Below are 13,607 nucleotides of genomic sequence, written 5' to 3'. Positions count from 1 at the left end.
CCTCCAGACATCAGTCTCAACCTTCAAATATGCAAATTGTTCACCTTTAGCTTCCATATCATCATGATCATCTCATAAGGCGGATCACAAGAGCAACTGTACAACAAATGGGATGTTAGAAAATATAGTCACTTCACACTTGAATTAATCTTATTACAATTATGAAAATAATATATATATATATATATATATATATATATATATATATATATATATATATATATATATATGTATATTTTTAAATATCAATATATTATCTTTAGTGGGAGGAAGTATTCAAATATTTGATTTGGTAAAAAGGAGCTTAAAGTACAAACACCTCATTATAAGTTTTATTAGCAAAATGTTATAGTAAAAATATTTATTTTGCATGCACATGAAAACATGCAATAATATGTTGCTGCATGCAAAGTATTATTTTATTAATGTAGCATACTAAATGTAAAATATGAATATGTTGAATAATGGTGGATACATTAAAACAATAGAAAAATGAATTTAAAACATGGATATATTGCAATGGTGTCTATTTGATCACATTCATTATTGTAGAAATGCTAATAAAACAAATACAAATTGTTTATATGAAAATAATATTTGTTCCAACAGACCCTTATCCTGCAGGATAGAAAGTGAAGGGCAAGCCTCTGTGATGTTCAGGTTCACACAGAAAAAGCAGGAAATGTGCCGTTTGTCTTCAGTGTGGAAATGAACGGTGTAACTTCTTCTGTTGGTCTACAAAAGCTTAAATAACAACATAGGCATACACTGATCATTTAACAAAGTTGTGAATAATCTTGGCCTTTTTAGCCCACGCCGTCAGCAGTCATTAGTTATGATCCACGGGGCCTCCGCAGGAGCCTATTGATCACTCATTGACTGATTGATTTAGACAAATACTGTTTTCTCCCAGAGTGCGAGGTCGAGTCGCTCTCACTGTTAATTGAAGATAACAGAGTGGCAACAATGGCCCCCGTAATAGAATGAGAGTTTTGTGATTATCGCTGCAGAAAGAAAAGAAAATGAAGAAGCAGGGGGTTAAGGGGGGAGGAGGAGGGGGAGGCTCTCTAATTAGGAAGCGGGGCGGTGAGGAGGCTGTGGCCGGCAGGCAGGCGACAGGCGCCGGGTCCCGGACAAAAGGCTGTCTGCTGCCCTAAACTCCCCCTGCTTAACCCTTTAAACCGAGACACACACACGCACACGCACACTCACACTCACACTCACGTTGACTTTGGTACCAAACATGCAAGACCAATGCTTAAAAACGCTAGAAAAGTTAAATAAAAACAATAGCCTACTGTTCATCGTCTACAGACGCTTACTTTATGTGTATTTAAACATCGTGACATATTAAGCCCACTTAATAAGCAATGCATGCCATATAAGTGAAAACATATTTCATGTGGAATTTGTTTTCCAGAATATATTTCCTGATAAACAGTTCAATTTGCTCTCAGGCTGCAGAGGATGTGTATGAGTGCAGCAAAGAAAGCCTTTCCTATAAATACTTACATTACTCGACTCTTTCTAAAAATACAGAGGGCCACACAATACTAAAGGAAATGCTTATTGACGGTGACTGAGGACCTGCTCTAAATAGACCTGCATGCAGGAGACAGGCCCGATTTAGCATTACTGACTACTGCTAAACAACATAGAAACAGTAAAAAATAAGAAGTCCTTTTTTCTATTGCTCAGGTAGATTATAAGATATCATTTAATATTCACATGTGTAGCTTTAATGCAACATTTCCTCACCGATTAATTCAGCATCTGATTTTAATATTTGTATTTATGATTTATGGATCAAACCCATGGCATTGTGAATTAACAAACCACATGCATTGTTTCCTGTCAACAGGGGGCGCTCCTGTCACGTGTGTTTATGCGTGTGCACTTTACAGTGTGTAAAACCAGAGATGACTTCATTTAAAATATGCCCCATGATTATAGCTTACATCTGTTTCGCTCTAATAAGATTAATCTAACAGCAATACAAAGTCATAATATAATAAAGATAATCATACACCTGCAAAATTTCAGCACAACGATTTTTTTATTGAAATTGTGAGACAATCAAAAAAAATAAAAACCCGGACAACCAACATAAACAAAACAAGATAGGCCTACTTTCATCTTTAAATATATTTTTGAATAGATATGAATGATGCGCATAGGAGGAATTGCTTTGAATGTCTCCTGGCTGGAGTGAAGTAACCTGAGGTGTTTTTGAATCCATGTGGAGCTCTCTGTCTCTGTCGGTGGATACAGACTAACATGGCACACACGTCACCCTAAAATCTGCGATGCTTCATACACAGTTTTTCAAACCAACAAGCGCTAAATAGCTTTAATTTACAGTATATGTTCAAAAATGGGGTAGAGGGGGAGGAGGAGAAAAAAAAAGAAGCAACAAGTTAAATTCGAAATATATACACGCTAATATACAGCCTTGAATAAATTAATACCAATTGCATATTCTTGGATCTTAGCTTTATTTACAGAATCTTTTATCTTTAATTACATAAATAATTCAGAAGCAATTTTCCGGGCATGAAATGATAAGCGGTTCTCTCTTTCTCCCTCTCGCAGTTCACCTTCCAAGCCTTTTGAAATGTTAGGCCTGGAAAAAAATTGTTTTGTTTTGGATGCAGCTTGAGACCTGCCTGTCGGCGGGATGAGGCGTTCAGGGCTCGGCTCGGTATTTGAAAAAAAACAAAGCCTGGATGCTCAACGCTTCAAGTTGCCTAATCCAAAACACACACTCTCCCTGTGCGTCGATCCGTGTGTGGAGACCGATATATGGAGCCGATACTGGTCTGATATTATGGATATGATAGAGTTGGAACTTAGTGGAACTCATCGATGGCATGTTCATGAGCTGAAGGGTCAGTTATTTAAAATTAACCATAATTTAAGTGTATATTTCTACATTTTCGCATTCATCTTCAATGTTAGTTTTTTAAAATATTTTAAAGATATCAATTTAGGAATGTTTGCCAGTATACCTGCCTCCAAGAAGGACTAATCTACAAACACTGGGATTCAGGGGGGAGTTTTTAAATGTTTGGTTTTATAGTTTTTCAACTATAATCATTACACCTTAATGATAGATGAAAGGTTATCTGGCAGGCTCTCTATCAGGTCAGCTCGGGGTTAATACTTTTATAGGATTTTAAGTTAAATTGAATAATGTGGACTAAGTTTCTGTCGATCCTCAGCTTTGTTCCATGAAATAACAGTTATCGGCCTTCAGCAACCCATATCGATCGAGCCTCATCCCAGTCTCCTTAATGTGCTGTACAGGACATTTGCACTTATAGTCCTCTAGTATTCAAGCCAAGTCTTCATCCTGAACAGAGTCTTCATCACTTGGGAGAGTCTGCCCTGGGGGAGGGCTCCCGCTGGCCCTCCAGGCCGCTCACCAGTCTCTGGATGCTTTGCAGCTCATTCACTGAGTCCTTCACTGAAGTTTTAGGAGATGCGGCCCTCCCACTGGACCCTCCTTTCTTGTGGTTGCTGTGGAGCTCCGGGGCCGGACTGGTCTCCCTGCTGCCCGGTTTGGAGGATTCAGACCCTGGGTTGAGGCAGCCCTGCAGGCTGGTGGTGGGCAAACTGGAGCTCTGAGGCAGCGACACTGGGAGCTGGTAAGGGTTGAAGCGGAGTCGGGGACGTGATGCAGTCAGGAAGGGGTTCCTGGAGAGGGAGCTGGAGGTGCTGGTGGCTGAGGCAGAGGCCGCTGCTGCAGCTGCCGCCATGTAGGTGTAGGGGTACGGGAACAGACCGCCAAACGGAGGCATGGGGATACCCTGTAATATAAAGGAAAACAACTTGGAGTTGGAGCTGTACACCTTTTTCCAGTCAAATAATCAAGTGATACATTTTCCAAACACACACCCAAATTTTACAATTTCAAACAGAATGTTGAAAGTCTGAAGATGTGTTTCCTAATTTTGAGTGTACAATTATTTTTACAATTAGATCCACTTCAAAAAAGAAAGAAAAGAAAATCCTGACCTCATGCAGCATACATTATATTTAACTTCACTGGTCATCACAGACCACCAGCTAAAACAAAGCTAAGTACACTCCCAATCCAAACAGGTGCACAGGCAAGCTAAGTATTCTAACAGGTTGAACTTCCTTACCTGAGAGGCGAGCATGTGCTGGGACAGATGGAAGGGGAAGGGGTTGGGGGTTCCTCCTGAGCCCTGGATGTTTTCCAAACCACTTGCTCCGGATACAGAGGCCAATAGATGCCCCATGCCCATGGCAGAAAAGGCTCCGGGGGCCATGGCGAACTGCCCGGGGTGGAAAAACAACGGTGATCCGGCACCCAGAGGGTTAAAAAACTGCTGACTGTGCAGGCCAGACATAGCCAGGCTTTGTAAGTGGGCCGGGCTGAAGTGCGAGGGGCTCTCAGTCTGGACCATGAGAGGAGAGAAGGACTCCTTAGTGGCACTAATGCCTCCGGACTCTGAGTCCTTTGTCAACACGTCTGTGGTGTCCTTCTTGTGCCTGCTCTCCGCTTTGTCCTTCTCAAGGTTCCTTATCCTGAATAGGGAGTCGTCCTTCTTTTCTGTGCTCGGCCTGTCCCTGATGCGCTCCTCACACCTGGAGCTGTAGGGGGACACAGGTTCAGGGCCCGGGCTGTTGGAGCCAGTGCAGTGCTCGTCGTGAGGATCCAGCTCCTGCTCGCTGTCAGTGCATGTTTTATCATCTATAAGAGAAATTGAATAGGAAAAAAGAGGTGTAAGCAGATTTAAATAACACTTTATCAGGCATTGCAACAAAAATAACAAAAATAACCAGTATGCACACACTTGGCCATATAAGTCTATTGGGAGCCTTACACTCTCAAAATCCACCCTTCACATTTAATTTCCAAATTAGAAAATTCACATATAGCCTATAATAGCAAGATGCTACAGCCTTTGCATCATTTTTTGCTTTATTTTTCACATGTTTAAATATTTTATATGCAAACATCCACTTACTAATGCTGTTGAAACGTCTTTTGTCATTTGAATTAGTTTGGTAGTTTAGGATGGAAATATAATGGATAAAAAAAAACCCAAATAAATCATTAAAAAAACATTAATTAAAAATAGGATCTCGATTGCCAATAACCCTAATAGACGTTTTACATCCTGTTAATTCTAAAAAAGAATTTAACATTCAGTTAAAAATCAAGTTGACTTTACTGTTTGAGTTCACAGTTCTTACATATTAGATAATAATACATAATCATTTGCTAAACAGTTTCTGTATCATACATTTATTACAAATTAAACAATTTAATAAAATGTATTAATTGGAATCTCATAAAATAAAGCGGCACAATGATTCGCAGACAGCTGTGGAATACATAACCAGTACAAAATCCACTATGACCTGTGCATATATCTACATTTTTTAAATGATCATTTGTTACGTGAATGCATCTAAATTCGCGTAAAACACATTGACCTGCGAAACATTTTTTTGTATCGACAATAAGCTAATGTATTTTCTTCACGCTGCTGATTATTTCATACAATGTAAACTCAATATTTTAACCGATTAACACCATTTGAATTATTATTTTAAAAATGGATGACAACAACAACAACACATCATAGCCATCATCAAACAGCATCGTTAAAACTGAAATTGATAAACGATAAGGTTTCTTACCTCGGCTGGGCCTGCTGAACCTCAGTGGGCTGCTGTCGGCTCCCAGCGGGGAGTGCGCAGTGTCCCGGCCGGGAGGGTCACTGGACGAGGCGTCCGAATCCGCACAGTCCCGGTCCGCCTTGCACTGGTCTTCATACATCCTGAGCGACGGCATGGTTAGCTGTTTCCTGTTCATTTATAATATAGACAATAATGAATGGTGATGTGCGATACGCATGACATACGCATGACGCACAGGTGTAAGGACGCATTTCATACCTTTTCTCTCTCCTTCCGTTCCCCGTGTCTCTGAATCCTTTGGCGAAAGGGTTGTTGTCAATCTTCAGCTGTGTTATCTGTCAAAACATGATAATATGGTTAAGCCAATTGTTCCCAATATTTGGGACAACAACGCGTTTGGATAAACACGCAGAAACCAGCGTGTTGGAAAGAAGCCACGACAGGCCTCGGATCTGCATTATTAATAAAAGCGTATGGGGTGTTATTCTCATAGGCCCCTAGAGAGAAAATCTGCCACGAAATATTCATCTATGGGGCCACACAAGCCTCCAGAAAAAAAGACAGAGGGAACACAACAGATGACTATCATATCAATAATTAATAATGTGGTTTGGATCACTGCTTTTTCACGGTATGTCCTGATGTGGAAGAGGCTGGTGTGGCTCCACGGAGCCGGCAGACGACTGGGTGGCTCCTGTAGGAGCTTCGAGGCCCTGTGGCCCTTGGACAAGAGCTTCAGGCGTTTGCCATTTGGACAGAGAGAGTGTCTTACAGCATCTGTCCACTGTGGCTGCGGGATGACCAGTCCTTTAAAGGCCCTCTAATCGATGGTGACTCTTTGCCATAAACTTTTACAAGGCACCCTACCCCTCTGGACACAAGCTCCAATTAGCCTCACGGAGGAGGATAAAGTATCAGTCTCGGGGCCAATAATGATAAGCAAATACAGGCCTTTACAAAATCTCAATTTAAATATGCTGGTTTTTTTTAAAGGTCAAACATTTGTTATTATTAAATCAAAACATAGATTTTGACAAGACACAAAAAAAAATAGGAAAGCATGTCTGCCATCTTTGCTCCTTAATCACAAAACACACTCCACATGGAAAAGCCTGATTTATTTACTTGTGGTCAGGGTAATAATCCATTTAGTCAATTCATAGCAGATAGCATTGAACATTTGAATTCATGGTGAGAAAAATCCGATACACCCACGAGTCTAAGCAAAAAAAACCAGTGGGACATGGGAGTCCTCTGCAGGGAAATTAGGCGACCTACAAAATCAGATTAAGTCTTCGGGAGTTGGAGGTGGGGGGAGGGGACGCATGTAGGACATTTATTATGCAAAGTATAGCAGCCATATTAGAGGCAGTCGGTTGAGTGTGAACAGGGACTCACCTTGTCGTTCTGATACGCTGTCACTGCCACGAACTCCGTCTCCGGGAACACGTAGGTCCTGAAGGTGCTGTAGGGGAGTTTCAGGATGTCGTTGGCCCGCACTATGTGGAACCGCGGCTGGTACTTGTGCATGGAGTTCAAGATGGTCTGGACCAACACACACAAAAACACACAGCTGCGGAGTGAATATTTTGCGTCCATATGACACTATCGACAGAATATGTTGACGCGGATCCATCCATTGTTATTGATGTCATTAATAATAATAATAATAATTATGGGTTTCATTTATAAAGCACTTCATATTTGACTTAAAATCCCGAAGTGCTACAAGCAGTGAGCATGGAACAATATAATTACTGTGTGAGCAGACTTGTCTGTAATTAGTGCGGGGTAAAGGGAAAATCCTCAGCAGGCCACACATGCTGTCGTGTAGTGTTCAGAATTACAGCTAAAATAATTTTATCCGGTTTAAAGAAAGAAAAACAGGAGCACTATGAATTTTACCATAAAATAGCTTATTTTAGAAATGTCCCCCAAACTAAACCTCACAAATCGGTAAATAATTGCTATGAAAATGGACTATAAATACATTGGTAATTCAAGATAAAATGAGTTTATTCATTATGGCTACACCTAAAAAACAAGACATTATCAGCCTAAGGACTAGGCTATTTGCATATCTACTTGTGCAAATAATACCAGTAGCTACATTAATAGAAATCCTACCAACCGATTGCAAATAATTTAGACATGTAAATGTTACATTTGTTTCCAGGGGGAAGCTCAGTCTGCCTGCCAGAATAAACCGATTATTTTTAGGGGGTTGTATAATAACCCATATTAAAAACCCTATAATACATATATTCAGGTTAAATAGCAATAATTAGTAAACTATGGGGTAATGTTTGGAATGCAAAATAACACCAATAGGCCTACCATACTATTGGCTACTATACCATACTATACTATACTATAGCATACTATACTACTATACTAGCCCACTATGCTATACTATACTATGTGAGGTTGATGATATGCCAAGCAAGCTTGCAACACTCAGTTCAGATACAAATAATAATACAGAATAAAAGGGCAAGGTGACAAATATAACCGAGGTTTACTCCAGTCCCTGAGCTGCTGCACACAGTCGGCTTTGGGTTTAAATATTCGGACGCAGAGGAGAAAACTCAGGCTGGTCCTATTCTGGACCAAAACATAAGCTGTGCAGCGACCGGTGGAAGTCAAGTGGCGAAAAAATGTCAACAAGATAAATGTAGGCCTTCTTATCTTTAAATGCATGTTAGATTAAAGCACTATACATTCTAATATGTGTATCAACATCGTTAATCTTTATTTACCACCATTTAAAATCTCCCTGCAATACTGTTTTGATTTTGCACATGGATTTCATTTATTTACCTCTGGCTGTTTCTTCTTTTGCTATTATTATCATTATTATTATTTGTTTTGCTGCTGCAGCGACTCACTTTCCCAATTTGTTTCATACATTTTATTTGGTTTTTAAAAACACCTAAACACTCCTGCCTGTTCTAACATGTAGACTCAAAAGGTCTGTTCTCAAGCGAGATTAAAAACTCCAGATACTTACAAATCCGTGCTTGTCTGAAATGTTGTTGGTCAGCTTGAGTTTATGGAAAGCAACAGGCTTGGCCATCCACTGCTCGCCGGTGGCCGGGCTGTCCGGGTGGATGTACATCCTCTTGGGCATCTCCGGATCGGCCTTGCCGGCCACCATCCAGCGGGAGTTGTGGAACTTGTAGCGGCAGTCGTCCGCCGCCACGATGTCCATCAGCAAGATGTATTTGGCTTTTTTATCGAGTCCGTTCATTCGCACTTTGAACGGAGGGAACATCCTCCTGTATAGAGAAACACGCATGGAGTTAACACACCGTGATTCAGCCAAAACACAACACCAAATGATCTTGAACAAATTGTACAAAAAGACGCACTGAAGGCGACGCGGATGAAGTAAAACTAGAGGGAATCTTGTTATTGTCAGATAATATTCTCACGCAGTTAGGCTACAGTGGTGTGTGTTATTGTGTGTCTCTCTGTCCGTCTGTGTGTGTGTGTGTGTGTGTGTGTGTGTGTGTGTGTGTGTGTGTGTGTGTGTGTGTGTGTGTGTTTTTTGTTCATGCCCTACACTACAAATCTGAGCAGTAGCCTATATTTATGACCACAGCACTTCACGTCTCTGCTTTTTGAAGTGACAGTCTGTTTATGAAATCCAGAAGCTCTGCTGCCTCGACAACATGCAGCTCGGGAGAGAAAAAACTAACTAAAGCCCAGTTATGATTTCCCCCCAAAATGTCCTAAATTAGTAGCTACCTGGAAAAATATCATAAATATTGAAAACAATAAATTGACATTTTATTCATTCACTTACTTTAAAGATAGTTTTACAAATGTTATGGGACAGTAACTCCATTTAAAACCTAAATATTGAGTGTGATCTGCGAGGGTAATATAGCACATTCTTGCCGTAGACTATTCTCTGGACTTTCTGCCTATTTTTAATATGAATCTCGAAACATGTTGATAAATAAAAACTGAATAGCCAAGGCCTTACACACGCCATTTAACAACGTAATTAAATGGGTTTAAGTTGCTCTAACATGTTCAGTGCTGGTTCATTCTCAGCATATCCCATATACAGATGAACTGATTTTTTTATTTAAAATAATGTCAGAGAGATTCTTACCTCCCGGACTTGGTAATAACCATCTCCGTCCCGACTTTATGAAACTGGTCCCAAAGATCCTTGGCTTCCAGTGTAACTTTGGGGTCGTCGTCCACCTCCTCCTCGGGCTCCAGGCTCTTCATGCTACGGAGATGAGCGGCCTGGTGGTGGCTGAGGGCCGGGTGGAGCGCAGCTTCCGCCGCCCCGGAGAGGCCGTGGTCCGTCATGGGCTTGGTGAGAATCCCAGGAGGGAGGCTGAGCGCCGGGAAGAACGAAGGCTGCGCTGCCGCTAGAAAAGCGGACATGGGGAAGTCGGTCGGCCGGTGAGCGTGGAAAGGGTGATAAGCCATTGCAGTCCCCGTGAAAACTGGATCTCTCATCGGTGCATCCACAAAAACCGAAGTGAAATAATGGATAGTTTATTGGTATTTCCTCGCAACGGAGCGAGCGTATAGGTCCGCGACTCGCGAAAATGTCTGTAAAGCGGTACAAAACTGCACAGTTAAACAAACAGTGCGTTATCAGGCTGAAGAAAACAGAGAAGAGTTCCTGTGGATGTGATTTTCCTTTGGTTCCTCCGCCAAGTCCTTCAGTAAAAGCGGCGCGGTGAAGCCAAAGCCCGGCTGCGCTGTGTGCCTCTCAGAGAAGTAAGCTGTTTCTCTGCTTTAGTCATCCCACACTGACTGGAGAGATGTGGCCCCGTTCACTGCAGATCTGTGACTATCTCACATGTCCTTCCTGCCTCCATCCCCAACACTAATGAACCAAGCCCCTTTGATTGCTGATTTTACGCTTTGTGGACCAATTGTGGGCCCCTATAGGCGTGGTTCTGACAGCTCCGGTCAGACTCTAGAAAAGGAGGGGGGACAAGAAGGTGTCGGAAGCATTAGCAGTAAGAAAACATGTCAACAGAATACAAATATTAACCAATGACAGGAGAGATCGGGAAATCCCACCCCCATTTCCAAGCCAAACACCGGGTCAGTCTTCAGTTGTTGGCCGGTCGAGGCATCACCTCTCTCGGCTTGCGTTTTTACAATGTCGCCTCCGGAGAAAGCAGTTCACAGAGTCACTGTTTTAATGCTCACCTTAACACAGAGGAACAGCAGTTCTCCACTGTCTTTTAGAACAACTCACTACAGTAAATCCACGACGATTCCGGAGAGATTTATCTCATTCTCGGTCGTTCTCCAAACATTACAGCCATAATTATTCCATGTTATCGGCTGTTTTTTCACGCTCAGGCTGGAATCACTAGCCCAGGCTATAAATGTTAGCTGCTTGCAGTGACTTCAGCTTCATTCAGGCCCGGCTTCCCCAGGCGAGAGCCGTTTATCTGTGCGTGTTTCCTGATCGAGCTGACGGGAAGGCAGCCGCAGCGCAATAAAGAGACGAGCCTGGAAAAGACAAACCCAGATGCTGCGTGGAGGAAAAGAGGAAACCAGATGAATGATGATGAGTGAATGTTGACAGAAAAATCAAAGAGAAGGAAAAAAGCGGTGAGTGCTCACTTCGATACAAACTCTTCCTCGTTCCAAATAAAGTTTAATAAGTTCAGAATTCAAGTTCTTTATTTATTTATTTATTTATTTAATTTATATCCTCGTGTTATTATTCTTCCTGATTGCGGGATTTGTATTGTCGCAGTGATGAGATGATTTAGTGCGCACAGGGCAGGCGGTGGTAGCGTGTAATCTTCGACAGGTTGTATTTTGTCAAAACCAAGGACAGTGAGTACGGGACTCCGGGACTCCGGGAGCCACGGCCCCCGACCCCCCCCCCCTCCCGCCGCGCCTCCCTGCCCTCCACTCTGCTGAGCGCCTTTAAACACCCAGCTCCTGATTAACTTGGACTCAGTTTGTTAAAGGGCCGCTCGGCGCCAGTCGGCCGATGCGCCGTAATAAGAACAATCTCTTTTCTCTTTATATTTACCCTCAAGTCGTGCATGTGCGCCACTGCGGCTCCACTCTCCTGCCTCGCTCATGACTCCATGTCAGATGTGATGTGTGCTTTCTTTTCTTTTTCTTTTTTGGATAAACAGCTGCTATGTCCGGGCAGTGTTGAGAGCCAGGCGTCACTTCGATAAAAACTGCAACAAAAAGTGATAATCCCTCTGAATGAGACTGTCAGAGACAACTGCGCATTTCCTATTAACCCCTGCAATTTAGCGCCTCTGCGGCTTCCGCTGACAGGCATGCACATACAAATGTGTTGAATAATATTTGAAATCCCTTATAATGAAAACTCAGACCACACTTCGTTCATTAGTCCTACCTTTCGCTACATTAAACAGTAACAATACAATTAACAGACAACATTTTTTTTTTGTAATTATAGAATATCCTTATACGCAACTCCAGAAAGCATCAGCCACTGTGTGTCAGATACATCATGCTGTGTGTTTTAGGGGAATGCAGTGGGTGCACATCTCCGCTATGTTGCACACTTGTTGCTCGGCTTCCATCACATGCAGACACACAGAAGGCCAAACAGGAGCAGCCACTACCTGCATGAACAGAAACAGTTTGTATAAGACCAGGAAACACATTACATCAAACACCAAGTTTCACAAAGTGGACGCATGTGAACAAAAAAGTGTATTTTCACTCCAGCCAGGTGTTGGAAATAAATGCCAGCGAGCAGCAACTTCACATGTAAAGTCATCAGGCATGTCCTTCACATGACTCAGTTTCTGCACAGCTACATTGCGGTGTGTATCTGCAGTAATTGGGCCGGACAGCTGACTTGTTTGGAATGCTGCACCTTCAGGTTTATGAAATGACAGAGAGGTAGGAGTGCCGTGGGAGCGGCGGCAGTTTGTCAGGGGTTTGAAGCTGCATGCACGGACTGGGGAAAGACAAATATTAGCAACATATGGAGGTGGATAACGGTTTTCTGCCGGAATACTCAACTGGATAATTGTATCAACAATGCTTGTGCAAATTAGTCACCATTTATTTGTTCTGTGCCGTCAACGGTACAGAAATCTCCATTACGCGCGATTTAAAAGTCATTAAGTGGAGGAAGCTCCAGGCTGCTGATACATCTACATAGAAGGGGCACAGGGCCGGTGGATTAACATATTCTCTGTGTTGAGGATAAATGAAAGCAGACAGTAAATCTGCTCCTCAGACTTGTTCTTTGGGAAGATGTGTGTCCTGTCAGCTGGGGGTGAGGTACAGATCTTGTACTTGAGTAAAAGTAGAGCTAGAATACTCTTTTACAAGTCCTGCAAAATGTAACTCAAGTAAAAGGACAGTATTAGCATCAACATATACTTAAAGTACCAAATGTAAAAGTACTCATTATGCAGATTGTCTATATATATAAAATATATTTTATGATTATAATTATTGATCATTAAAGTGTTATCAAAGCTGGTAAAATGCAGCTAGTTTGAATGACTTTGTAGCTTGTGCATTTACTCCAGGTGGAACTAAAGTGTAATGTGCATGTTAATTGCATTTAATATTATTAATGAAAATCTGCAAAGTAACTAAAGGCATTACATAAATGTAGTGGAGTAAAAGTACACTATTTACCAGTAGCCTGAGTGAATGTACACCTATAGTTACTTTACACCACTGGATTAGGATCACTTTGAACGGAGAATACATTGCAAAAGTAATACTAGCTTAAATGATGTATTGATTTACTTTTGTAATTGTTGTATACCCGGAAATAGTCAAAACAAGCAGGTTTGGAAGAGAGTTGTCAGTCACCTTTTCTCTGGAGTTGTGAATTAAATGCTGGCATGACGCGTTTCATACAGTAGGAAGTTGACTAAGGGTTTTCTATGTACTTGATCCGTCCGCTTAATACAATACAC

General features: G+C 41.8%; 1 protein-coding gene and 1 long non-coding RNA gene across 5 annotated transcripts in view; one reads left to right on the top strand and one right to left on the bottom strand.

Annotated features, from left to right (window-relative positions):
* Positions 1 to 2,037: 2,037 nt before the first annotated feature.
* tbx2b (T-box transcription factor 2b) lies at positions 2,038 to 12,833 on the bottom strand. Of its 3 annotated transcripts, none has more exons than XM_079676543.1 (8): positions 11,711 to 12,833; positions 9,800 to 10,627; positions 8,687 to 8,954; positions 7,075 to 7,221; positions 5,935 to 6,011; positions 5,677 to 5,843; positions 4,149 to 4,720; positions 2,038 to 3,809 (listed from the first exon to the last, which is right to left on the bottom strand). In XM_079676543.1, the coding sequence occupies exons 2-8, from the start codon at positions 10,156 to 10,158 to the stop codon at positions 3,369 to 3,371; spliced, it is 2,031 nt and encodes a 676-aa protein (XP_079532669.1). In that variant the 5' UTR covers positions 10,159 to 10,627; positions 11,711 to 12,833; the 3' UTR covers positions 2,038 to 3,368. The 3 variants fall into 3 exon arrangements, with proteins under 3 accessions (XP_079532669.1, XP_079532670.1, XP_079532671.1); XM_079676544.1 differs by lacking the exon at positions 11,711 to 12,833 and adding an exon at positions 10,867 to 10,980; XM_079676545.1 differs by lacking the exons at positions 9,800 to 10,627; positions 11,711 to 12,833 and adding an exon at positions 9,048 to 9,179.
* The window catches only part of LOC307036327, a 7,745-nt gene continuing 5,278 nt past the window's right edge, over positions 11,141 to 13,607 (top strand). For both annotated transcript variants that reach the window (XR_013807332.1, XR_013807333.1), the window contains exon 1: positions 11,141 to 11,277. This is a non-coding gene — a long non-coding RNA (uncharacterized lncRNA). The remainder of the gene's footprint in view (positions 11,278 to 13,607) is intronic.

Source organism: Notothenia rossii (assembly GCF_949606895.1).
Source record: "Notothenia rossii genome assembly, chromosome: 4".
In the NCBI taxonomy this organism is placed as follows: Eukaryota; Metazoa; Chordata; class Actinopteri; order Perciformes; family Nototheniidae; genus Notothenia; species Notothenia rossii.
This window is presented reverse-complemented; position numbering and strand designations above follow the sequence as displayed.

Coding starts and splice junctions, on each gene's coding strand:
- tbx2b (XM_079676543.1), bottom strand. CDS start 10,158: ATGAGAGATCCAGTTTTCACGGGGACTGCAATGGCTTATCACCCTTTC. Junction 5,844..5,934: donor AACGGAAGGAGAGAGAAAAG/GTATGAAATGCG, acceptor ATAAATGAACAG/GAAACAGCTAACCATGCCGT. Junction 3,810..4,148: donor AGCACATGCTCGCCTCTCAG/GTAAGGAAGTTC, acceptor TTTATATTACAG/GGTATCCCCATGCCTCCGTT.